Source organism: Oryctolagus cuniculus, chromosome 8 (genome assembly GCF_051225735.1).
Source record: "Oryctolagus cuniculus isolate XC-2025 breed Fujian yellow rabbit chromosome 8, ASM5122573v1, whole genome shotgun sequence".
Lineage (NCBI taxonomy): Eukaryota > Metazoa > Chordata > Mammalia > Lagomorpha > Leporidae > Oryctolagus > Oryctolagus cuniculus.
In genome coordinates, this window is record NC_142874.1 from 49,215,969 (window position 1) to 49,241,664 (window position 25,696).

The window sequence follows — 25,696 nt, forward strand, 5'->3', positions numbered from 1 at the left end:
GAAAACCATTTGATCCTCCCATTCTCAAACCCATTATCGCCATCTCAATTTGACCATACTTTCACTATCTCTCAGTCTCTAGTATCTTTACTTCTCTTTTGATCCAGCTAAAATTCCAATGTCAATCATTTATACTCTCAACCACAATCGTGGTTAAACTCAACTCTTCACCTGCATACCTAAAGCTAAAGAGGCAGTAAAAAAAAAAACCAAAACACAACAACAACAAAGCAACTATTTTCCCTTCAAATTCATCATCTCAAATGGTACCCTTATCCCAACCAGCAAACATCACTCAGCAACCATAGAGGACCAATTCCAGAATCCTCTAATCTTCTCCTTTGAGGCTCAAGTCTATTATATAAAATGGCATAGTATTAGCATATATCTGACACAATCCTACTGTATTTACTTATAATAGCTAATATTGGGGTTTCCTTATAATAGCTAATACTTAGTAAATATTTTATTGTTTAGGAAATAATGACACCAAAATGTCTATACAGCAGAGATGCACATTTTTTTAGATGCTTTTGATTCATGGTTGACTGAATCTGCAATGTGGAATATGCTGATACGGAAGGCTGACTGTAAATACTTCAGATAATTATTAAGGAGAATAATTCAAATATTCTATTTTCTGACCTCATCATCTCCCACTGCTTGATTTCTCCTTTACTTGGAAGAGTTGACTATACACAGTATCTCAAAGTCCTCTCTCAAAGTTCTTGTTGGAACCGATTTCAGGCTTTAGTGTCCACCATTTCATCAAAACATGGCCTGCCATCACTGTTCTTCACAGGGCTAAATCAAATGGCTAATTAACCTATCTACTTCATTTGACAAAAACTATGCCCTTTTCCTACCAGATAAAACCTCTTTCTTAACTTGACTCTACAACATGACACTATCTGTTTTTTTTTTTTTTTTTTCTATTTTCCTGGTCATTCCTCCTGATCCCTCAGTCTTCTAAATGTTGAGAGAATTCTTGGTCCTGGGGGCTAGCATTGTGGCCGCAGTGGGTTAAGCTGCTGCCAGTGATGCCAGCATCCACTATAAACACTGGTTAGTGTTCCTGTCCCGGGTGCTCCACTTCTGATCCAGTGCCCTGCTAATGGTCTGAGAAAAGCAGAAGATGGCCCAGGTGTTTGGGTCCCTGCCACCAACGTGGGAAATCTTTAAGAAGCTCCTGGCCCTGGCTTGGCCCAGCCCTGGTCATTGCAGCCATGTGGGGAGTGAACCAGCAGATGGATGATCTCTCTTTATCTCTGCCCCTCCCTGTAACTCTCTCAAATAAAACAAAATAAATCTTTAAAAAAAAAAAAAAGTATGTATACTCATCCCTCAAGTTCTATAATTGTCTCATGGCTTTAAATTCAACTTATACACTGCAAACTTACAATTTCTTTTCTTTTTTAAAAAAAGAGTTATTTATTTGAAAGGCAGAGTTGGGCCAGGCCGAAGCCAGAGCTTCTTCCAGGTCTCTCACATGGATTCAAGGGCCCAAGGACTTGGGTCATCTTCTGTTGCCTTCCCAGGTGTACTAGCAGGGAGCTGGATCAGAAGTGGAGCAGCAGAGACATGAACTGGTGCCTATGTGGGATGCTGGGCACTGCAGATGGCGGCTTAACCTTCTGCACCACAGTGCCAGGCCCAAACTCCCAATTCTAGGTTTAATCAGGACAACTCCTCTTAATCCTAAACTTTTATCTACCTGCCAATACATCCAACATTTTTTTCTCTGGAAGGTCTAGTAGGCATCTTTCCAAGTGAGCTCCCAAAATTCACACCAACATTCATTTCTCTAGCAATCCTACCTGTTCTTTAAATGATAACTTTACCTTTCCATTTTTCGGGCCCAAAACCTGGGAGCCATCTTTCATTTATACTCCTTAACAGAAAATCATATTGAATTTATCTTAAAAATACATCAGGAATCTGACTATTTGCGATGATTCTAGTCATCATCATTCTCTTACCTGCATTACTCTAAGAGCTAATAAACAGATCTCTACCTTTATCCTGTCTGCTATTCCTCCCTCATGTCATTCTTAATACAGGAACCAGAGTAACTCTTTTACTGAGTAAGCCCAAGCATGTAATTAGTTAAAATTCTGCAATGGCTTCTCTTCTAAAATTTGAGTAAAAGCCAGTTCTTAACAACCAAGAAGCATTGATCAGTCTCTGCTAACTTTGTTCTCATCTCTAGGTAATTTAGCTCACAGCCACACTATCTCCTTGTTGTTCCTCACACACTTTACGTATGCTCTTGCTTCAGAGTTTTGGCATTTTTCTGTTTCTTCTGACTGCAATATTATCATCTCTAGAAAATTATATGCTCACTTACTGTCTATTTTTCAGTGAGGCTTCTCTAGTTATAAATTCCAAAATATACCCAACTGCCTTGATATCACTCTGTCCTTTTTTTGATCTATTTTTCTAGGAAATCTACTATATAATATGCACATACATACACTGTATATGTATCAGAGTGTGTATGAATGTATTTATACACACACATACACAATGCTGTGTCTCCCTATACACTTACATATTTTCTCCCTTAACCAAGAATGTACTCCATCTCATAAGAACAAGGATTTTTGTTTCAGAGGCTAGATTAGTGCCTAATACATAAGAGGAGCTAAAGAATTTCTAGTCAATCCGTGAGAAAGTGAATTTAAATATAGTCAATAATTTTCTTATAGGCTGTAACAACTTCCAAAATTTTCCATCACCGATATTTTATGTTCAGAGTTCACTAAATTATGTACTAAAACAAATAAATGAATCACCCAAGGAGACTATATATTCATGTAATTAACAAAGAGGCTTACTCCTTTAAAACCACTTTAAGTCTCATAAGGATTAAAAGAGAAAGAAATTAAATGACTCAAATTACTACAGAACAGCTATCACACTAAAAATGACAACTTTACTCAGAATGTAAGATTCTTCACTTACCAAGCTTTAGAATAAAACTGGACAACATGCATTCTCATTTAAATACTGAATGTCTTTCTACAAATTGACCAGTAAATGAACTCCTTTCCAGGGGGTAAATCTTTTATCATGAAATTGCTTAAATTTTATTTCTGCCAAATAACTAAAATATTTCATCTAGTTTTCCAAACCATTTTAAAAACCAAGAGATTGTAAGAGATGATTTTTTTTAATATTTTTTTTTGACAGGCATAGTTAGACAGTGAGAGAGAGAGAGACGTAGAGAAAGGTCTTCCTTTTTGCGTTGGTTCACCCCCCAAGTGGCCGCTATGGCCAGCACCATGTGCTGGTCTGAAGCTAGGAGCCAGGTGCTTCCATCTGGTCTCCCATGTGGGTGCAGGGCCCAAGGACTTGAGCCATCCTCCACTGCCTTCCCGGGCCACAGCAGAGAGCTGGACTGTAAGAGGAGCTACTGGGACAGAACCGGCACCCCAACTGGGACTAGAACCTGGGGTGCTGGCGCCGCAGGCGGAGGATTAGCCTAGTGAGCCGTGGTGCCGGCGTAAGAGATGATTTTTACAGAAGAGTAAAAACGTATCAGTGGTGGTTAATAACGTGATATAAAAGTGATAAAATGCATTTGAGAAAAATATGGATTCACTGTAAAACTGTTAACTGTATAAGCACTATTAATTCCATTTCCATGTTGGTTTCAAGAACTGAGGTAAAGGGGGTTCCCTACTTTCTTTTTCAATGGGAAACAGGACACAATAAAGTGGAAGGGATGATTATACAGAATTCTGGGAACCACGAGGATTTGAAGATATTTCAGATCTGAAGACAAACTGTTCAAAAGCACATACTCAAACAATGACTCTCAGTGTCAATCTTCCAGAGGACAGTGAAAAAGGAAGTGAGGCATACACAGTGAGCATCTACAGTCTAAAATCAAAATTATTACAGTACAGTGGAAAAGTACTAATGGTGCCTGATAGTGCATTAAATATTGTCACCTATAGTTACTGTGGGCTATTAGTCTTGTAAAACACTTATAATAGGTTGAGAGTGGTGCACAATTCTAATTCACAATCTTTCTCTTCCCCTTCCACCATAATTATGTGAAGTGTTCTTCCTAAAAGAAATTTTTAAACGCAGGAAAGAACTGTAAGTTTTTCACAAAACTCAAAAAGAAAAGCAGAAACTCCCCCCCCCCCCACCTTTTGTTTCAAGTACAGACAGAAGCCCTTGGTTACAATGACAGAGTATTACTAGCAGGTGATGGATACAGAATGAATATTTTTGGTAAACCACACAAATAACTGCAACACAAATGCCACCATCAAAAATGCCCATTTAGCAGACCTGTGAAAGGGAGGATGGGAAAAAAAAAAAAAAAAAGCTGTCATGATAGTTCTTCCTTACTCTTCTAATGGACTTACCATCAAAAAGAGAAACACGTAGAAGCCCTGAAGAGTTATCTAAAGGTATTCTGAGTAGACACCAACCTTGATGTCAAGGCCCTTAAGACACACTAAATGGAAAACCGGGTAAGTTTCCAGGGGAAAAAGTTTCGGGTGCTATGTGAGCGAACCTATACGCATTCAACCGGACAATTACTTGGGACAACCGCAGTCATGCCCGTATACTATCACGTTGCTCTGGGAGAGCGCCGTTTGGCCATTTCTATAAAGCTTGGGAGTGGATGAGCAGTATTCGACTTCACGGCGGCAAGATGCCATGAGTCACTCAGCAATCATCAAAAAGGTTTAGCAGAAGCTGCGATTTCCCACAACCGTACGCGCACACGTGACAATATACCCATTTTACAGTGCGGCCGGCCGTGGGGGTCCGAGGGGCTGCTGCAAGTTCCGCAGGTGCGGCTTCAGGGTGGGAGCAGGGTGAAGGGGCAGTGGAAGTGGCCGAGGGGGAACCTCCCAGGCGATGGCACCCGAGTCCACGGCCAGGGTGGGAGGCCACGGCGGCCGGCAGCTGGGTTGGTTGGAGGAGAAGCGCAAGGCGCCCCGCGCTCCGGGTGCAGCTCGCACTCGGGCGGTTCCAGCTGTCCCACCAAAGCCGGCTGCCACGCGCCGCGGCCGCCACCTGAGGCCTAACCAAAGGCTCTCGGAGAACGTCCCCACAGTCTTTCCAACGTGACGGACGCCAGCTAAACGGTCAACCCCCTTGGGGCTATTTACGTACCTGGAGAAAATGATCCCCCTGTGGAGGGGAGCGCAGAAGCCAAGTGAGCTCGTGCTTTCACTTCTCAGCCACACGGCGTGTTCCTACGGCCACCGGCCAAAATGGCGGTGTCCAGCCGCCGCCTCGCGCAAGCCATAAGGGCCTATTGCGCGCGCGCGACAGAACGCGAGGCGGAGCCCTGGAAGTAGGTAGAGCCAGGAGCTGTTGACGTCATTGGGCTGCGACCTAGTTCGACGTCATAGGAGAGCCGGGCTGTCTTAAAGAGCGGAGTGGGAGTGGCGCGGAGCTGCAGGAGGTCCTGAGAACCGGAGTTGCTGCCCGCGGGATCTGGAAGCTGTAAGTGCGTGAGTTTTTTCCCGATGTAGAGAATGGTCCTAGCAGAAGTAGATGCGTTCTGCTCCCCAGTGTCTCTCGCTTTTTGTGCTTGCGGTCTCCTCGAGAACAGTGGGTCAGGGGTGAGCCTTGGGCATTTTAGCCCGCCGTGGGTGCGCAGCGGGACCCGCAGAGTCTGATCCGCACACTGCTTGCTGAGGCGTCCCTCTGCCCTCGCTCCCTCTGCACTGTGTCGTCAGTTCCTCGAGGCCAGGGGCCCAGCCTTCCCGACCTCCGTGTTTTATCCACTTGGTGGCGTCCAGTCCTAAGTCCACGGATTGATTCTATCCCAGTGTAGAGATGGGCTTGTGTGTGTGTGTGTGTGTGTGTGTGTGTGTGTAACAGGACGTTCAGTTAGTAATGGTGGTTACGAGGTTTAATTGTCACATCTAGGCCTTACTTAACTTGCAGACTGAATCTGTTCGTCTGTTTATTCATTCAGTACGTTGCTTCCTGAGCATTGAAGTCTCAGGCCTTTCTGAAGTTTGCATTCCAGTGTCAGGTGCTTCTGTGACTGCGGGGAAACAATTTAGGAACTAATGGAAGGTGTCAAGGAGATGCTTCATAATCCACAGTAGCTTGTATAGTAGTGTTCAGGAACAATAAGTTTCACGTCTTGTTCACAGTCCGAGAAAAACGTTTTCATGTTTGCATAGACTTACTAAGATTAACAAGGATGTGAAAATTTAAGTCCACCTTTTCAAAAGAGGTTAACCAGTTCTAGACCTTGAAGCCATTTTTCTAACTATCTTCTATGTTAAGAGCACATGCAAATGAAACTTTTTTCTAAAGATTTATTTATTTATTATTCGAAAGGCAGAGTGACAGATAAAAGGAGAAAGAATTCTTCCAGCCTCGTTCACAACTCAGAACTTATATGGTATGCCAGCATTGCAGGTAATGGGTTAACTTGCTGTGCCAAGATGCTGGCCCTGCGAATGAAACTTTTGACAACTAGTGAGGATATATGATTTTTCTTTGCATCTGTTAATGAATATTTAAAATACTTACATGTTCCTGGAATAAAACTATATCAGGCTAGCATTTTTAAGGCTAAAACTTCTTTGGAATATTTGCTCTTAGAAATACAGACTTGTAGGGTGGGCGCCGCGGCTCACTAGACTAATCCTCCGCCTTGCGGCGCCAGCACACTGAGTTCTAGTCCCGGTCGGGGCGCCGGATTCTGTTCCGGTTGCCCCTCTTCCAGGCCAGCTCTGCTGTGGCCAGGGAGTGCGGTGGAGGATGGCCCAAGTGCTTGGGCCCTGCACCCCATGGGAGACCAGGATAAGTACCTGGCTCCTGCCTTCGGATCAGTGCGGTGCGCCGGCCGCGGCGGCTATTGGAGGGTGAACCAACGGCAAAGGAAGACCTTTCTCTCTGTCTCTCTCTCTCACTGTCCACTCTGCCTGGAAAAAAAAAAATACAGAATTGCACAGTGTTGTATAATTAAAAATTGGCGAGTCAACCCCTCTACAGAAGAAAAAACAAAGCTCAGACTTGCTCAAAATCTAAGCTAACAGAGAGGCTGAAGCTAAAACTTTAATCCTATGCTCTTTCACCTACTACACCTGCTGCTTTGCATCTTTGACATCTTTTTATGTCATAATATATTAAAGAAAAACTGAAATTACAAGATGTTTTTCTTACAGTGATTCAGATGTTTGTATTAACTACATTTGAGAAAAAATTAATAACAATGCTATGTGGATAACCCATTAATTTTTATTTTTATCTTCTGTTGGAAGATACTTGGGTCCTGGTGTAATGTGCATGTTCTTTCTTTCTATGTAGAATATTTCAAAAATGACCACACCAAACAAGACGCCTCCTGGTGCTGACCCTAAACAATTGGAAAGGACTGGAACAGTACGGGAAATTGGGTCACAAGCTGTTTGGTCACTTTCATCTTGCAAACCAGGTAAAAATAATACAAAACAGAAAAGCTATTGGTGGTAGTTTCCTTGTACACTAGGGTGACTTTTTCTTTTCATTTAGATGGTTTAATTCGAAGGAGCTGTTATTTATAGTGTATCAGTTTCCAGCTGATTTATTAATTTCTTATAGATTTAACAGCATGTGTCATGAAGTCTCCTACTTATCCTCCTTTATCTGCAATAATTCAGCTGATACTTAGATAACTTTTTTATTTGTTGGTGGCTGTATCTCAGCATAGGATTAAGTGGATGATACATTTTTTTGAGTGAGTACATATCCCCAGATAATTTTATATTACTCTTGGTTGGGAAAGAATTTTTGAGTTACAGTCATTTTCTTTTTCTTTTTTTTTTTTTTAACTTTTATTTAATAAATATAAATTTCAAAGTACAACTTTTGGATTAGCGCAGCTTTTCTACCCATAACCTCCCTCCCACCCACAACCATCCGATCTCCCACTCCCTCTCCCATCCCACTCTTCATCAAGATTCATTTTCAATTATCTTTATATACAGAAGATCAACGTAGTGTATACTAAGTAAAGATTTCAATGGTTTGAACCCACACAGACACACAAGGTATAAAGTACTATTTGAGTGGTAGTTTTACTGTTAATTTGCATAGTATAACACATTAAGGAAAGAAATCCTACATGGGGAGTAGGTGCACAGTGACTCCCGTTGTTGATTTAACAATTGACACTCTTATTTATGACCTCAGTAATCACCCGAGGCCCCTGCCATGAGCTGCCAAGGCTATGGAAGCCTCTTGAGTTTGCCAACTCCGATCTTATTTAGATGAGGCCATAGTCAAAGTGGAAGTTCACTCCTCCCTTCAGAGAAAGGTACTTACTTCTTTGATGGCCAGTTCTTTCCACTGGGATCTCACTCACAGAGATCTTTCATTTAGGTTTTTTTTTTTTTTTTTTTTTTTTTTTTTGCCACAGTGTCTTGGCTTTTCCTGCCTGAGACACTCTCATGGGCTTGTTAGCTGGATCCAAATGATGTGATCTTTAGGACTTCTTCCACTCTATGAGTCTGCTGTGTAATCCACTTCCCATATTGGATCGTTCTCTCCTTTTTAATTCTATCAATTAGTATTAGCAGACACTAGTCTTGTTTATGTGATTCCTTTGGCACTTAATCCTATCATTATGATGAACTATGAACTTAAATTGATCACTTTGACTAGTGAGATGGCATTGGTACATGCCACCTTGATGGGATTGAATTGGAATCCCTGGCACATTTCTAGCTCTACCATTAGGGGTTAGTCTGAGTATGTGCGGAACTGTACATCTCCCTCTCTTATTCCCACTCTTATATTTAACAGAGATCACTTTTCAGTTAAATTTAAAGTCCTAAGAATAATTGTGTATTAATTAAAGAGTTCAACCAACAGTATGAAGTAGAGCAAAAAAATACTAAAAGGAATAAAGTAGTAAGTTGTTCCTCAACAGTCAGGACAAGGGCTGATCAAGTCATTGTTTCTCATAGTTTCCATTTCACTTCCACAGTTATGCTTTTAGGTACCCAGTTAGTTGTCACCGATCAGGGAGAACATATGATGTTTGTCCCTTTGGGTCTGGCTTATTTCACTCAGCATGATGTTTTCCAGATTCTTCCATCTTGTTGCAAATGACCGGGTTTCATTTTTTTTTAACCGCTGTATAGTATTCTATAGAGTATATATCCCATAATTTCTTTATCCAGTCTACTGTTGATGGGCATTTAGGTTGACTCCATGTCTTAGTTATGGTGAATTGAGCTGCAACAAACATTGAGGTGCACACAGCTGTTTTATTTGCCAATTTAATTTCCTTTGGGTAAATTTCAAGGAGTGGCATGGCTGGGTCATGTGGTATGGCTATATTCAGGTTTCAGAGGAATCTCGAAATTGTCTTCCATAGTGGCTTGACCAGTTTGCATTGCCACCAACAGTGGGTTAGTGTCCCTTTTTCCCCACATCCTCGCCAGCATCTGTTTTTAGTTGATAGTTGATTTCTGTATGTAAGCCATTCTAACCGGGGAGAGGTGAAACCTCATTGTGGTTTTGATTTGCATTTCCCTGATGGCTAGTGATCCTGAACATTTCTTCATGTGTCTGTTGGCCGTTTGGATTTCCTCTTTTGAAAAATGTCTATTGAGGTCCTTGGTCCATCTCTTAAGTGGGTTGTTTGTTTTGTTGTTGTTGAGTTTTTTGATCTCTTTGGAGATTCTGGTTATTAATCCTTTATTGGTTGCATAATTGGCAAATATTTTTTTCCATTCTGTTGGTTGCCTCTTCACTTTCCTGACTGTTTCTTTTGCAGTACAGAAACTTCTCAATTTGATGCAATCCCAAATGTTAATTTTGGGTTTGACTGCCTGTGCCTTTGGGTCTTTTCCAATAAATCTTTGTCTATATTTGCAGGGTTTCTCCAATGTTCTCTAATAATTTGGTGGTGTCGAGTCATAGATTTAGGTTTTTAATCCATGTTGAGTGGATTTTTGTGTAAGGTGTAAGGTAGGGGTCTTGCTTCATTCTTCTGCACGTGGAGATCCTGTTTTCACAGCACCATTTGTTGAATAGACTGTCCTTGCTCCAGGAATTGGTTTTAGATCCTTGATTAAATATCAGTTGGCTGTAGATCTTTGGATTGATTTCTGGTGTTTCAATTCTGTTCCATTGGTCTATCCATTTGTTTCTGTACCAGTACCATGCTGTTTTGATAATAACTGCCTTGTAGTATGTCCTGAAATCTGGTATTGTGATGCCTCCGGCTTTGTTTTTGTTGTATAAGATTGCTTTAGTTATTCGAGGTCTCCTGTGCCTCCATATGAATTTCAGCATCATTTTTTCCAGATCTGAGAAGAATGTCATTGGTATTTTATTGGTATCGCATTGAATTTATAAATTGCTTTTGGGAGAATGGACATTTTGATGATGTTGATTCTTCCAATCCATGAGCATGGAAGATTTTTCCATTTTTGGTATCCTCTTCTATTTCTTTCTTTAAGGTTTTGTAATTTTCATCGTAGAGATCTTTGATGTCCTTGGTTAAGTTTATTCCAAGGTATTTGATTATTTTTATAGCTATTGTGAATGGGATTGATCTTAGAAGTTCTTTCTCACCCAAGGAATTGCCTGTGTATACAAAGGCTGTTGATTTTTGTGCATTGATTTTATATCGTGCTACTTTGCCAAACTCTTCTATGAGTTCCAATAGTCTCTTAGTAGAGTTCTTTGGATCCCTTAAATAAAGAATCATATCATCTGCAAAGGGGGATAGTTTGACTTCTTCCTTTCCAATGTGTACCCCTTTAATTTCTTTTTCATGCCTAATGGCTCTGGCTAAAACTTCTAGTACTGTATTGAATAGCAGTGGTGAGAGTGGGCATCCCTGTCTGGTCCCAGATCTCAGTGGAAATGCTTCCAACTTTTCCTCATTCAATATGATGCTGGCTGTGGGTTTTTTTTTTATAAATTGCTTTGATTATATTGAGGTATGTTCCTTCTATACCCAATTTGCTTAGAGTTTTCATCATGAAAGGGTGTTGTATTTTATCAAATGCTTTCTCGGCATCTATTGAGATAATCATATGGTTTTTCTTCTGCAGTTTGTTAATGTGGTGTATCACATTGATTGATTTGCAAACATTGAACCATCTCTACATTCCAGGGAGAAATCCCACTTGTTCTGGGTGGATGATCTTTCTGATGTGTTGTTGCAATCTATTGGCCAGAATTTTATTGAGGATTTTTGCGTCTATGTTCATCAGGGAAATTGGTCTAATTCTCTTTCTCTGTTGCATCTTTTTCTGGTTTAGGGATTAAGGTGATGCTGGTTTCAAAGAAAGAATTTGGGAAGATTCCCTCTCTTTCAATTGTTCTGAATAGTTTCAGAAGAATTGGAGTTAGTTCTTCTTTAAATGTCTGGTAGAATTCAATAGTGAATCCATCCGGTCCTGGGCTTTTCTTTGTTGGGAGGGCGTTTATCACTGATTAAATTTCTGACTCGGTTATGGGTCTGTTTAGGTTTTCTGTGTCTTCATGGTTCGATTTAGGTAGGTTGTATGTATCCAGGAATGTATCCATTTCTTTTCTTTTTTTTTTTTTTTTAAAGTCGAAAAGGAAATAGCCAATTAAATTTAAAGGAAAACAAAACAAATACCAGACCCAGTCACTGTCTACATGAATACAATGGAGCAAACCAACCCCAGAGAGTTCTGTGCCTTGGTGACCATACTGCTGGGCAGGGCTGGGGAGAAATGAAACCACCACTCAGGTTAAGCAGTTACTTGCAAATGAACTCATTTCAGGAGTGGAAGAATCTATGGGGGCACTTCTCGTATCAAACTGTATGCTAATTTCTCCGTGAATGTCCTGTCCCTTTAACGAGGCAGTTGCACAAACTCTCCTATTGCTACCTGGGGTCAACTCTGTTTCAGCCGACTCTCAGCGGAGAGGCGACCAGGACGACACCGTCTCCCCAGACAAAGAGCATCCGGATGTTACGTTTGGTTGATTTATAGATCTCTTCGTATGTTTCTTCATCGATTTCTATGGTAGTCACCGTCTCTTCCACATCTCCCAGTATCATATTTAAATGCTGATCGTAAGCGTGCAATCTGCCTCGAAGCTCTTGGTCGTTTCTCATTTTCACGTAAATTCGTTCATCCAGGCTGAGCCTGATGAGATCCAGCGGCTCCTCTACAGTGTTGGTAGTTTGTTGCTAGTCCACATCGTCCGCCATGTTTCGAATCTATCCATTTCTGATAGATTTCCCTGTTTGGTGGCATACAACTCTTTGTAGTAATTTCTGATGACTCTCTTTATTGCTGTGGTGTCTGTTGTTACATTCCCTTTTTCATTTCCGATTTTATTGATTTGGGTCTTTTCTCTCCTTTTTTTAGTTAGTTGGGCTGATGGTGTGTCAATTTTGTTTATTTTTTCAAAAAACCAGCCCCTCATTTTGCTGATCTTTTTTAATGTCTTTTTTTTTGGATTCAGTTCTGTTGATTTCTTCTCTAATTTTAATTATTTATCTTCTCCTACTAGATTTGAGTATGGTTTGCTGCAGTTTTTCTAGATCCTTGAGATGCATTGATAGCTCATTTCTTTGGTACCTTTCCAATTTCTTGATGTAGGCACCTATTGCTATAAACTCTCCTTATAACACTGCTTTTGCTGTGTCCCATAAGTTTTGATATATTGTGGTGTTATCTTCATTTGCTTCCAGAAAGTTTTTGATTCCTTTTTTGCTTTCTTCTATGACCCACTGTTCATTCAGGAGCATGTTGTTCAGTCTCCATGTTTTTGCATATGCTCTGGGGATTCCTGAGTTGCTAATTTCTAGCTTCATTCCATTGTGATCTGAGAAGATGCATGGTATGACTTTGATTCTTTTGAATTTGCTGAGACTTGCTTTGTGGCCTAGTATATGGTTAATCCTATAGTAAGTTCCATGTACTGCTGAGAAGAATGTGTATTCTGAAAGTATAGGATCAAAAGTTCTGTAGATATCTGTTAGATCCATTTGGTCTATAGTGTTGATTAAATCTGCTGTTTCCTTGTTGATCTTCTGTCTGGTTGATCTGTCCATTTCTGAAAATGGAGTATTGAAGTCCCCCAATACTATTGTATTGGAGTCTAAGTTTTTCTGTTTAGTTGAGGGCAGGCGCAGCCCCGAGCTGGTTCAGCTCTTACGTATGTCCAAAATGGTGCCTGCTCTATTGGTTTGCACACCTTTGTAAGATGAGTGGAGAGAGAGAATCGTGTCTGAACTATCCATTTAATTTTTTCTCTCCTCTTAGGCTGATGAACTTTCCCCCACAGGGCCTAGGCCTCATTCCCTCTAGGGTCTTCCTGCTGCTTTTATTCCATGGGGCTACTGCAGTTTCGCCTCACCTCTCTTTCCAGCGCTGGTGTGGAGGAGAAGATTCTTGGCAGCTGGGCTCCCGAGCCATGAGCGCCCGTGTCCTCCACATAGATCCACCGTGTCCCTCTAATTCTGGAAGAGTTCCCTCTGCTGTTTTCCCCTAACTCTTGCCTGAGATTACACTATTTCCTCTTTTATTAAACTGTCTTTTCCTGGACTATCAGAGAGCTGCCTCCCTTTTCCGCCATTTGGAACCTCCAGTCATTTTATTTTTCTCAAAAGTTTGTGGGTGCTGTTTCACTGTCTTTTTTTGCCATGTTGCATGTAAGGCCTGTGCCCATATTCTTGTTCTGTTTGTTTTATTCCAAAAACTTGTTCTTTCTGGAAGCTTCTAAAATTTTTCTCTTTTTTTTCTTGGGAGTTTCACACTTTGGCCAGGATATGTGTGTATCTTTTCTCATCCATCTATTTCATAATTTGATAAGTATTTTCAATCTGCATACTCAGTCTCAGAGAAATTTCTTTAGGTTGATCAAGTTGAACTATGTTATTGGTATAGTGGTCATCTTTCTTTTAGAAGCTTCTACTTTCTACACATGAAAACTCTGGAAGCTGTTCTCCCAAATAAACCTGTTTGGTTTCACCTTGAGATTCCATTTTCTCTTTTTATGAATAGTTTACTGAGGTACAATTTATATACAATAAAACTTACTCTCAAAGCTGTCGCTCCCCCTCTTCATGGAGGAACGACACTAAACCCTGCCTAGGCTTCCTATCCGAGTCACGGCACCATTATGTCGCTCCCCCTCTTCATGGAGGAACGACACAGGACCCTGCGTTGTTCTTTCGTCTGCTCGGCCCTCCCTGGGTTTGCTGCTGGTTCTTCCTGGGTTGGCTACCGACCCTTCCACCTCCGTGGAAGGGTGGTTCCCCCTGCCACCTTCCCCACTTCCGCGGGGGAGCGGCACACCGCCGGCCGGCTCTCTCGGGGGCTGTTCAGGTGTTCCTCATAGATGTTCCTGGTGCATGTTGTCTCTCTCCTCCTTTATAGTCCTCTTCCACCAATCCCAACTCTGCTACCCACACGCCGAGTACGCTGCTCTCCTCCAATCAGGAGCAGCTCCTGCAGCTTGTCAAGTTGGTGAGAGGCAGCTGAGTAGAAGCTGTTGCTCCTCTCCCAGCGCCATATTGTGGGCGAGCAGATGTATAGAATAAGTCTTAATTCCAGTAACTTAGTCTAGTCTGAGTTGCTCCCAGTTGCTCCCCACACAAAGCTTTTTTTTTTTAAATAAAGATTTATTTACTTACTTGAAAGAGTTAAGAGAGACAGAGAGACAGAGGTCTTCCATCTTCTGATTCACTCTCTAGGTGGCTTCAATGATCAGGGCAGAGCCAGTCTTAAGCCAGGAGCTTCATCTTGGTCTCTCACGTGGGTGTCAGTGGAGCATCTGGGACTCCAGCTGGCACCCAAATGGGCTGTGATTATCACGAGTGGTGACTTTACTGGCTGTTCCACAGTGCCAGCCCCTACCCAAAAACTTTTTTTAATGTATTAAAAAAATTTCAAAAACTTAGGAGACGCAGAGAATAGAGTGACAGACACATAGACAGAAGCAGAGATACAGAGAGCTCCCATCTTCTGGTTCATTCCCTAAATGCCTGCGGTGCTTGAAGCTGGGCCTGGGCTGCAGCCAGGAGGGAAGAACTCAATTCAGGTCTCCCACATGGGTGGTTGGAACTAAATCACTTAAGCTATCACCTGCTGCTTCCTAGGCCATGTGTTGACAGGAAACTAGAATCAGGAACGGAGTAGGGACTTGAATCAGGAATGTGACTGTCCCAAGAGCCAGCTTAACCCTTAGGTCAAATGCTTGTCCCTCACCCTTTTTAGATGTACCATTCTATGAGTTTTAGCAAACACATACAGTCATGAATGTATATTATAATCCACATGACCAACAGACACATGAAAAAATGATCAAGATCACTAGCGGAGAGGAAAATGCCAATCAAAACCACAATGATGATTCACTTCACCCCAGTTAGAATGTCTGTCATACAGAAATCAACAAACAACAAATGCTGGTGAAGATATGGAGGAAAAGGTATCCTAATCCACTGTTGGTGGGAATTTAAACTGGTAAAGCCACTATGGAAGACAGTATACAGATACCTCAGAAATTTGTATATAGATCTTCCATATGACCCAGCCATCCGACTCCTGGGAATTTACCAAAGGGAAATGAAACCAGCAAATAAAAGAGTTATCTGCACCCCCATGTTTATCATGGCTTAATTCACAATAGTTGAGACATGGAATCCATCCAAATGCCAGTCAACTAAACACAGGATAAAGAAATTATAGAGAGAAAAGTGAGACCAGACTGCAGCAGCCAAGCCACTGGTGAAAAAACTGCAGGAAGAGCCTAGAGGGAATCCAGCTTGGAGCTCTGTGGGGGATAGTGTACCCACCAAATAGAGGAGAAAAAACAAGGTGGGGGGCACGTTTTCTCTCTCCCCGATCATCCTGCAAAGGCATCTTGTATCAAGCGGACAGAGAGCAGGTGCCATTTTGGACATACATAACAGCTGTGCCAGCTCGTGTCTGTGCCCAGCAACCAGTGAAGCAGAGGCTCCAGAGTCTCATGGGGTGAATAGATAGGGGGCTGGGTGCTCGTGACCATGGGAGGCTTGTGTTCCAGCACTGTGAAAACACTGAGGCTGCATGGGAGGAATCAGGGTGTGGCTCGGACATTGGACAGTCACTGTGGGAGGCTTCACATGATCAGGCCTCCCTGGTTACCTAGCGAGAAACATTGCTGGAATCTAAGCTTGAACTGAGGACTGCACAGATCCTTTGTGTAGTCCTTGTGGTAGAGTGGACGAATAATATACTCACTGGGGCTAGCACCCAGGCACTGGTCTCCTTCGAGCAGAGGAGCTCAGCTGAGTCTACCCCAACACAAGAAGAAACCTCTCCTCTTATTAAAAAAAAAAAAGGGAGATTTACCATGACAAACCTGGGTGTGTCACCTCAGACAAGCCCTTCACCCTGGAGCATTTAATAGAGCTCCCTGGCCACTCCCACTACACACCTCTAGATATTCTCTGAAAGCAGACACTCCACTAATATAATCAGACATAGTACAAAATAAAAGCTGCCACAGCAAAAAATCAAAGAAACCAACGAGTATCCCGACAAATGCCGAATAACAAACATAGCAATCCAGGAAACAAGAACAAGGAGGACAACATGATACCCCCAAAAGAACACACCACCTCAATACTAGATTGTGAAGATGATGAGATTGAAAAAATGCCAGAAATGAAATTCATAAAATTGATCATAGGGTTACTTAGAAGTAATCAGAAGCAAATGCAAGAACTAATGAAATCTGTACATGACATGAAAGAAAATTTCTCTCGAAATTGGGATCTTAGACAGAAATCAAAATGAAATCTTGGAAATGAAGAATTCAGTAGAACAAATAAATGCAGTGGAAAGCCGTAACAACAGAATTGGTGAAGCAGAAGAAAGAATATCCAACTTAGAAGACAAAGCACAGGAAATTATACAGTCAGACCAAACACAAGAAGAAGAAATTAGATAACTAAAAAACACTGTTGGGAATCTACAGATACTATCAAACAATCCAATATACAGGTTCTAGGAGTTCCTGAAGGTATGGAAAGAAAGGATGAGAAGGCCTTTTTAGTGAAATAATAACAGAAAACTTCCCAAATTTGGAGAAAGAAAGGTACATCCAAGTGCAGGCAGCACATAGAACTCCTGATAGACATGACCATGAAAGGTCTTCACCATGACACATTGTAATCAAACTCTCCATAGTAAAACATAAAGATTCTAAAATGAGCAGAGAGAAACGCCAGATTTCTTTCAGAAGATCTCCAGTTAGACTCACAGCAGATTTATCAGAAACCCAACAAGCTAGGAGAGAATGGCAAGATATAGTCCAAGCCTAGATAAAAAAAAAACTTTCAATCCAGAATACCATACCTTGCAAAGTTCTCATTTATGAAAGAAAGTGAAATAAAGATCTTCCATTACAAACAGAAACTGAAGGAATTTGTCACCACCCATCCAGCCCTGCAGAAAGTGCTTAAGGATGCATATAGAAATACAGAAACATGGTCATCACTATAGGAGAAGGTAAAGGAAGAAGAGATACCAGTACAAGTAGAAAGAAAATCCAAAGTAAAAAAATAGGAATATTTATGGGAAAATGGCAGTGCAAAGTCACTACTTATTAATAGTCACCTTGAATGTAAATGGCCTTCGCTCTCCAGTTAAAAGTCACAGACTGTCTGAATGGATTCAAAAACAAAGCCCATCTATTGCTGCCTACAGAAACACATCTCACCAACAAAGATGCACCCAGATTGAAAGTGAAAGGATGGAAAGAGATATTCCATGCAGAAAGAATCAAAAAATAGCTGATATAGCCATCCTAATATCAGACAAAGTAGACTTTAAAAAAATTGACACACGATGGGCTTAAGTAACAAAAAGGAGAGAGAAGACCAAAATCAATAAAATGAGAGATGAAAAAGGGAATGTAATAACAGACACCACAGAAATAAAAAGAATCATCAGAAATTATGACAAAGATCTTATGCCAACAAACTGTGAAAACTAGAAGAAATGGATAGATTCCTGGACACATACAGTCTACCTAAATTGAGCCATGAAGACATAGGAAACCCACCCTTTACCAAGATGGAAAGTGAATCAATAATAAAGACCCTCCCAACAAAGAAAGGCCCAGGACTAAATGGTTTCCCTGTTGAATTCTACCAGACATTTAAAGAACTAACTCCAATTCTTCTCAAGATATTCAAAACAACTAAAAGGGAAGGAATCCTCCCAAATTCTTTCTATGAAGCCAGCAACACCTGAATTCCTAAACCTGAAAAAGATGCAACAGAGAAAGAACTATAAACCAGTTTCTCTGATGAACATAGATGCAATAATCCTCAATAAAATTCTAGCTAATTGAATCCAACAACACATCAGAAAGATCATCCACACAGACCCAGTGGGATTTATCCCTGATGTGCTGGGATGGTTTAGCATTTGCAAATCAATCAGTGTGATACATCACATCAGCAAGCTGCAAAACAAAAACCATAGGGTTATCTCAATAGGTGGCAGAGAAAGCATTTGATAAAATATAACACCCATTGACGATGGAAACTCTAAACGAATTGGGTATAGAAGGAACATTCCTCAACACATCAAGTCAATTTATGACAAAGCAACAGCCAGTGTCCTATTGAATGAGGAAAAGTTGGAAACATTCCCATTGAGATCCAGAACCAGACAAGGATGCCCACTCTCACCATTGCTGTTCAATATTGTTTTAGCCAGAGCCATTAGGCAAGAAAAAGAAATCAAAGGGATACAAATCAAGAAGGAGGAAGTCAAACTATACCTATTGGCAGATGACATGATTATATATATATATGGGATCCAAAAGACTCCACCATGATACTATTGGAACTCATAGAAGAGTTTGGTAAAGTAGCAAGATATAAATCAATACACAAAAATCAACAGCCTGTGTATACACAGACAATGCCAAGCCTGAGAATGAACTTCTGAGATTGATCCCGTTCACAATAGTTACAAAAAAAGAAGTTCAAATGCCTTGGAATAAATTTAACCAAGGTGTCAAGGATCTCTATGATGAGAATTATAAAATCTTAAAGAATGAAATAGAAGAAGATACAACAAAATGGAAAAGTCTTCCATGTTCATGGATTGGAAGAATCAATATCATCAAAATGTCCATTCTTCCAATAGCTATTTACAGTTTCACTGTGATACCAATCAAAATACCAATGACATTCTTCTCAGATATAGAAAAAAAGATGCTGAAATTCATATGCAAGCACAGGTGACTTCAAATAGCTAAAGCAATCTTATAAAAGAAGAAAGCTGGAGGCAACAACATACCAGATTTCAAGACATACTATAAAGCAGTTATAATCAAATAGCCTGGTACTGGTACAAAAACAGATGGATAGAGCAATGGAATAGAATAGAAATGCCAGAAATCAATCCAAGCATCTACAACCAACTTATATTTGACCAAAGAGCTAAAACCAATCCCTGGAGTAAGGACAGGCTCTTTAACAAATGGTGCTGGGAAAACTGGATTTCCATATCCAGGAGTATGAAGCAGGATCCCCACCTTACATTATATGAAAATCCATTCAAGACCTAAGTGTATGACCTTGTACCATCAAATTGCTAGAGAACATTGGGGAAACCCTGCAGGACATTGGCACAGGCAAAAATTTCTTGGAAAAGACCCCGGAGGTACAGGCAATCAAAGCCAAAATAAACAAATGGGATTACAACAGATTGATAAGCTTGTGTATTGCACAAGAAACACTCAGGAAAATGAAGATGCATCTGACAGAATAGGAGGAATTTATTTGCAAACACTGCAACCTATAAAGGTTTAATAACCAAAATATATAAAGAGATCAAGAAACTCCACAACAACAAATAGCCTGGTTAAGAAATGGGCCAAGGACTTCAACAGACAATTTTTAAGAGAGGAAGTCCAAATGGCCAACAGACACATGAAAAAATGCTCAAGATCACTAGCCATCAGGGCAATGAAAATGCAAACCACAATGAGTTTTCACCTCATCCCAGTTAGAATGGCTTTCATACTAAAATCAACAAACAACAAATGCTGTTGAGGATGTGGAGAGAAAGGTACCTTAATCTATTGTTGGTTGTGAATGTAAACTGGTAAAGCCAGTATGGAAGCAATATACAGATACCTCAGAAATCTGAATATAGACCTACCATATGACCCAGCCATCCGACTCCTGGGAATTTACCCAAGGGAAATGAAATCAGCAAATAAAAGAGTTATCTGCACCCCCATGTTTATTGCAGCTCAATTCACAATAGCTAAGACATGAAATTAACCTATATGCCTGTCGCTCCCCGTTTTCGTGGAGGAGCGACACTGAACCCTGCGCTGTTCTTTCGTCTGCTCGGCCCTCCCCGGGTTTGCTGCTGGTTCTTCCCGGGTTGGCTACTATCCCTTCCACCTCCGTGAAAGGGCAGTTCCCCCTGGCCACGTTCCCCACTTCCGCAGGGGAGCGGCACACTGCCGGCCGGCTCTCTCGGGGGCTGCACAGGTGTTCCCTTAGATGTTCCTGGTGCATGCCTTCTCTCTCCTCCTTTATAGTCCTCCTCCGCCAATCCTAACTCGGCTGCCCACACGCCGAGCACGCCGCTCTCCTCCAATCAGGAGCAGCTTCTGCAGCTTGTCAAGTTGGTGAGAGGCAGCTGGGTAGAAGCTGTTTACTCCTCTCCCAGCACCATATTGTGGGAGAGCAGATGCATAGAATAAGTCTTAATTCTAGTAACAGTATAGTCCGAGTTGCTCCCCACAGATCCCCCTTTCTTTTTATTTTTTGGTGTTGATACGCGCCTGTCTTCGGTGTCCCGCGGCACACACTCTGCTCTACTTGCTAGAGTTGCCACAGGTTCTTACAAGTCCTATCAGTCAGGCAAACCGAATCCGGGTCCTCTCTTCGCCATGTTGTGAGGAGGTTTTTAGGCGCTGATGCGTGCCTGTCTTCAGTGACCTGCGGCTCATACTCTGGTCGAGCCGCCTGCTGGTGCTTACCGCCTTAATCAGGCAGACCAAATCCAAGCTTTCTCATTGCCATATTGTGGGGGAGACTTATTAGTGTTGGTTCGTGCCTATCTTCGGTGACCTGCAGCTCATACTCTGGTCGAGCCGCCTGCTGGTGCTTACCGCCTTACTAATCAGGCAGACCGAATCCAAGCTCTCTCATTGCTGTGTTGTGGGGAGGCCTTATTGATGTTAATTCGTGCCTGTCTTCGGTGACCTGCGGCGCATAAGCTGCTAGCCGCCCGCAGGTGCTCATCGCCTCACTAATCAGGCAGACCGAATCCAAGCCTTCTCATTGCAGTATTGTGGGGAGGCCTTTCTATTTCTCTATTTCTCTATCTCCGGGCATTCCTGTTTCTCCCATTTTACTTCTATCTTCCAGCATTCCTATTTCTCTCATTTTACTTCTATCTTCCAGCATTCCTATTTCTCTCATTTTACTTCTAAACTTCTGTTTCTCTTATCCCCGCGGCTTCCCGCTCTCATTTTACTTCTAAACTTCTGTTTCTCTTATCCCCGCGGCTTCCCGGCGCCCGCCCCGAGGCTGCTTCTCGGCGGCTTCCCGGCTGAGCCGCTTCAGCCCGCTTCTCTCATCTGCGCGGCTTCGCGGCTCTGCGCGGCTCGGCTTTGCGCGCACACTCCGCGGTCTCCGCGCTAGCCCCGCATTCCCTATCTACTTGTGCCCCGCACGCTCTGTCTGCGCGCGGCAGCCTCCGCGAGTCACACAGCGTAGCTTACATCTCCGCCACTAGCATTCAATCTAAGTTCCCCGGGCTAACCTGGCGAATTCAACCCAGCTCATGTCTCCGCCCCACGATTTGGCTACCCGTCCTTTGCTCCCCGGGCTAATCAGACGGATCCCAACCGGGCTTACGTTTCCGCTTCTGGTTTTAACTTTTCGCCCCCTATTCCCGGGCTAACTTGAGAATCCCAAAGTGGCTTTCGTTTCCGCCTCGGCCTGCCCCCCGCAGCTTCAATTTCCCTAACATTTTTCTCTACCCGGTATATTTCCCCAAGCTTTCCTCCAACAATACTCCTCCCTCATTTCTCCTGGCCTCTCCCCACAGTCCGCATCCGAGTCTGTTTGTTCTAGCTTTCACTTTCGCTTTCGACCTTAGAGATTTCTCCCAGCTTCCCCCCGTAGTCCGTATCTGAGTCTATGCCTAGGCTTTCAATAGCTCCTTCCGGCACCTTTTTCGTCCGGCCTTTCCCTAGGTTGTTTGCTAGTCTCTCTCTCCGAAATTTTCCACTTCTTCCCGTTTCTTCCCTCCTAAGTTTCATATCCGTCCTAAGTTTCCTATCCGTCCTAGGTTTCCTATCCGAGTCACGGCACCATTATGTCGCTCCCCGTTTTCGTGGAGGAGCGACACTGAACCCTGCGCTGTTCTTTCGTCTGCTCGGCCCTCCCCGGGTTTGCTGCTGGTTCTTCCCGGGTTGGCTACTATCCCTTCCACCTCCGTGAAAGGGCAGTTCCCCCTGGCCACGTTCCCCACTTCCGCAGGGGAGCGGCACACCGCCGGCCGGCTCTCTCGGGGGCTGCACAGGTGTTCCCTTAGATGTTCCTGGTGCATGCCGTCTCTCTCCTCCTTTATAGTCCTCCTCCGCCAATCCTAACTCGGCTGCCCACACGCCGAGCACGCCGCTCTCCTCCAATCAGGAGCAGCTTCTGCAGCTTGTCAAGTTGGTGAGAGGCAGCTGGGTAGAAGCTGTTTACTCCTCTCCCAGCACCATATTGTGGGAGAGCAGATGCATAGAATAAGTCTTAATTCTAGTAACAGTATAGTCCGAGTTGCTCCCCACATATGCCCAGCAACTGAAGACTGGATGAAAAAATTATGGGATATGTACACTATGGAATACTACACAGTGGTGAAAAAAGTGAAATCTAGTCATTTGCAACAAAATGGATGAATCTGGAAAACATGATACTTAATGAAATAAACCAGTCCCATAGGGACAAATTCCATATGTTCTCCCGGATCTATGATAACTAATAGTGTAGCTAAAAGGCAATCTGTAGAAGTGAAATTGACACTTTGAGAAGCAATGACTTGAACAGCCCTTGTCTTGATTGTCAAGGAAAAAAAAAATTTCCTCTTAATGGAGAATGGGACTGGGAATAGGAGAGGGAGGAGGAGGTGTAGTAGGAGTGGGGGTGGGTCACTGTACACTAACTTCCCATGAAGGACCTCTGTCCTCAAGGAGTTGTATTGTAACTGTGTCTAAGTGCTCCCAAAAGGTGTATCATTATTGAGTGCTTCTTCAAAGTTAATTAAGTTTCCAAAAAAGAAGTGAATGGGAGAGGGAGGAGGAGTTGGGGTGGGAGAGTGCATGGGAAGATGTGTATGGTGAGAAGAATCACTATATTCCTAAAGTTGTACTTATGAAATGCTTGAAGTTTGTATTCCTTAAATAGTTCCTTTATGCCCCCCTTTAAAGATTTATTTATTGAAATAATTTATTTATTGAAATAATAATTTATTTATTGAAATTTATTTATTGAAATGCAGAGTTAGAGAGAGAGAGAGAAAGAAAATCTTCCATCCACTGGTTTACTCTCCAAATTGCTGCAACGGCCAGGGCTGGGCCAGGGCCAAGCCAAGAGTTTCTTCTGGGTTTCCTGTGTGGGTACAGGGGCCCAAAGACTTGGGTCATCTTCTACCCAGGCTCATTAGCAGGGAGCTGGATCAGAAGCAGAGCAGCTGAACTTGAACTGGTGCCCATATGGGATGCTTAATCCACTGCACCTCAGCTCTAGCCCCCTTTATGCCCTTTTGTAGTTCATCTGCTCTTGCCCAAGCTCAGCCTTTGATTGTTTTGTGGCCCTTTGGTTTTGCCTTTTTTCAGAATGCCAACCTAAGTGCAATGTGTAGCCTTTTGTTTCTGGCTTCTTTGACTTAGCCTAATGCATTTGTAAGTTTTGTTGTTTCATATATTGGTGATTTGTTGCTGATTACTGTTTCACTTTATGGCTGTACCACAGTTAATTTAACCAGTCAGCATGCGAGCATTTTAAACAGTTCCCCTCTGCCCAGCCAAGACTTCAGGTAACTACTTTTTATAATATGACCACAAAGTCATGAGAGATCCCAAGTCAAACTGCCCAACTAACTTACACCTGAATTCCTGTCCTGTAGAAATGGAGAAATAATGCATATTTGATATTTGAAACTGCTACATTTTGGAGTATTCTGTTATGCAGAAATGGCTAACTAAGATGAAGTTGCTCCCAACCTTTGGTGATTATGAATAAAGCAACATTCATATAATGTTTTGTGTATGCTTATGTTTTCATTTTTGGGGGTTGAATATTTACAAGTGGAATTGCTGGGTTATATTGCTTTTATTCTTCCATTTCAGTTTATATCTTTTGTTTTTTTTCCTCATCTTACTGCATTAGCTAAGATTTCTGGTATGATACTGAATGGCAGTGGTAAAGGGCATAATTTTTTTTTTTTTCAGATCTTAGGGAGAAAGTATCTAGTTTCTTAACCATTAAATATGTTGTTAGCTGTTATTTCTAAGGTAGATATTCTTTGTCAAGTTAAGGACATTGCTCTCCTTTTGCTGTAAGTTTTGTCAGATACTTTTTCTGAATCTACTGATAAGATCATATGATTTTTCTTCTTTAAGCTGTTGATGTCAGAAGTTATGTTGATTTTAGAATATTGAACTAGCCTTGCACACCTGGAATAAATCCCACCTGATCATGTATATAATTCTTTTTGTTCATATATCTGATTTGTTAAAGTTTGCTGGAAAATTTTACAGCCATGTTCACGAGAGATATTGTTCTATAATTTTCCTTTTTTGTAGTGTCTTAGTCCAGTTTTGGTATTAGTGTAATGCTTGTCTCATAGAATGACTTAGGAAGTTTTCTCTCTGCTTCTGTTTATGGAAGATATTGTAGCAAATTGTTATTATTTATTGCTCGTACTGCTATTCTTGATAGAATTCACCAGTTAAACCTTGTGGGTCTGGTGATTTCTGTTTTGATGGGTTATTATTATTATTATTTTTTTTGTGACAGGCAGATTTAGACAGATGGAAAGAGACAGAGAGAAAGGTCTTCCTTCCGTTGGTTCACCCCCCAAGTGGCCACTACGGCTGGCACGCTGCCCCGATCCAAAGCCAGGAACCAGGTGCTTCCTCCTGGTCTCCCATGGGGTGCAGGGCCCAAGCACTTGGGCCATCCTCCACTGCCTTCCCGGGCCACAGCAGAGAGCTGGACTGGAAGAGGAGCAACCGGGACAGAATCCGACGCCCCAACTGGGACTAGAACCCGGTGTGCCAGCGCTGCAGGCAGAGGATTAGCCTAGTGAACCGTGGCACCGGCCTTGGGTTGTTAACTTTTTTCAGTTAGTTCCTTCCTCCCTCCCTCCCTCCCTCCCTCCCTTCCTTCCTTCCTTCCTTGATTTATGTATTTATTTGAAAGTCTGAGTTATTGAGGGAGAGGAAGAATAAAGAGATAGGTCTTCCGTGCCCTGAGTTACTCCTCAGATGTTTGCAATGGCTAGGGCTGGGCCAAGCCAAAGCCAGGATCCAGAAGCTTCATCTGGGTCTCCCATATGGGTGGCAGTTGCCCAAACACTTGTGCCATCTTCTGTTGCTTTTTCCAGGCCATTAGCAGGGAGCTGGATCTGAAGAGGAGCAGCCGGGAAACAAACTGGTGCCCATTTGTTATGCTGGCAAAACAGGT

The 25,696-nt window shown here is 42.3% G+C and overlaps 2 protein-coding genes and 1 pseudogene across 6 annotated transcripts in view; 1 reads left to right on the top strand and 2 right to left on the bottom strand.

Annotated features, from left to right (window-relative positions):
* The window catches only part of ABCE1 (ATP binding cassette subfamily E member 1), a 30,207-nt gene extending 24,925 nt beyond the window's left edge, over positions 1 to 5,282 (bottom strand). Inside the window, exons 1-2 of one of the 2 annotated variants that reach the window (XM_089302436.1) lie at positions 5,139 to 5,282; positions 2,386 to 2,403 (exon numbers count right to left, since the gene is read on the bottom strand). The gene's annotated coding sequence lies outside the window, so the exon portion shown is untranslated. The remainder of the gene's footprint in view (positions 1 to 2,385; positions 2,404 to 5,138) is intronic. The other variant, XM_008267394.5, reaches the window with a different exon arrangement.
* Positions 5,218 to 25,696, top strand: part of ANAPC10 (anaphase promoting complex subunit 10) — a 114,993-nt gene continuing 94,514 nt past the window's right edge. The window contains exons 1-2 of one of the 4 annotated variants that reach the window (XM_008267395.4): positions 5,218 to 5,482; positions 7,306 to 7,432. In XM_008267395.4, the coding sequence (XP_008265617.1) occupies positions 7,318 to 7,432 (115 nt within the window). In that variant the 5' untranslated portion in view covers positions 5,218 to 5,482; positions 7,306 to 7,317. The remainder of the gene's footprint in view (positions 5,483 to 7,305; positions 7,433 to 25,696) is intronic. The other 3 variants (XM_089302438.1, XM_008267396.4, XM_089302437.1) reach the window with 3 other exon arrangements.
* LOC100343829 (U6 snRNA-associated Sm-like protein LSm3 pseudogene) lies at positions 11,762 to 12,184 on the bottom strand (annotated as a pseudogene).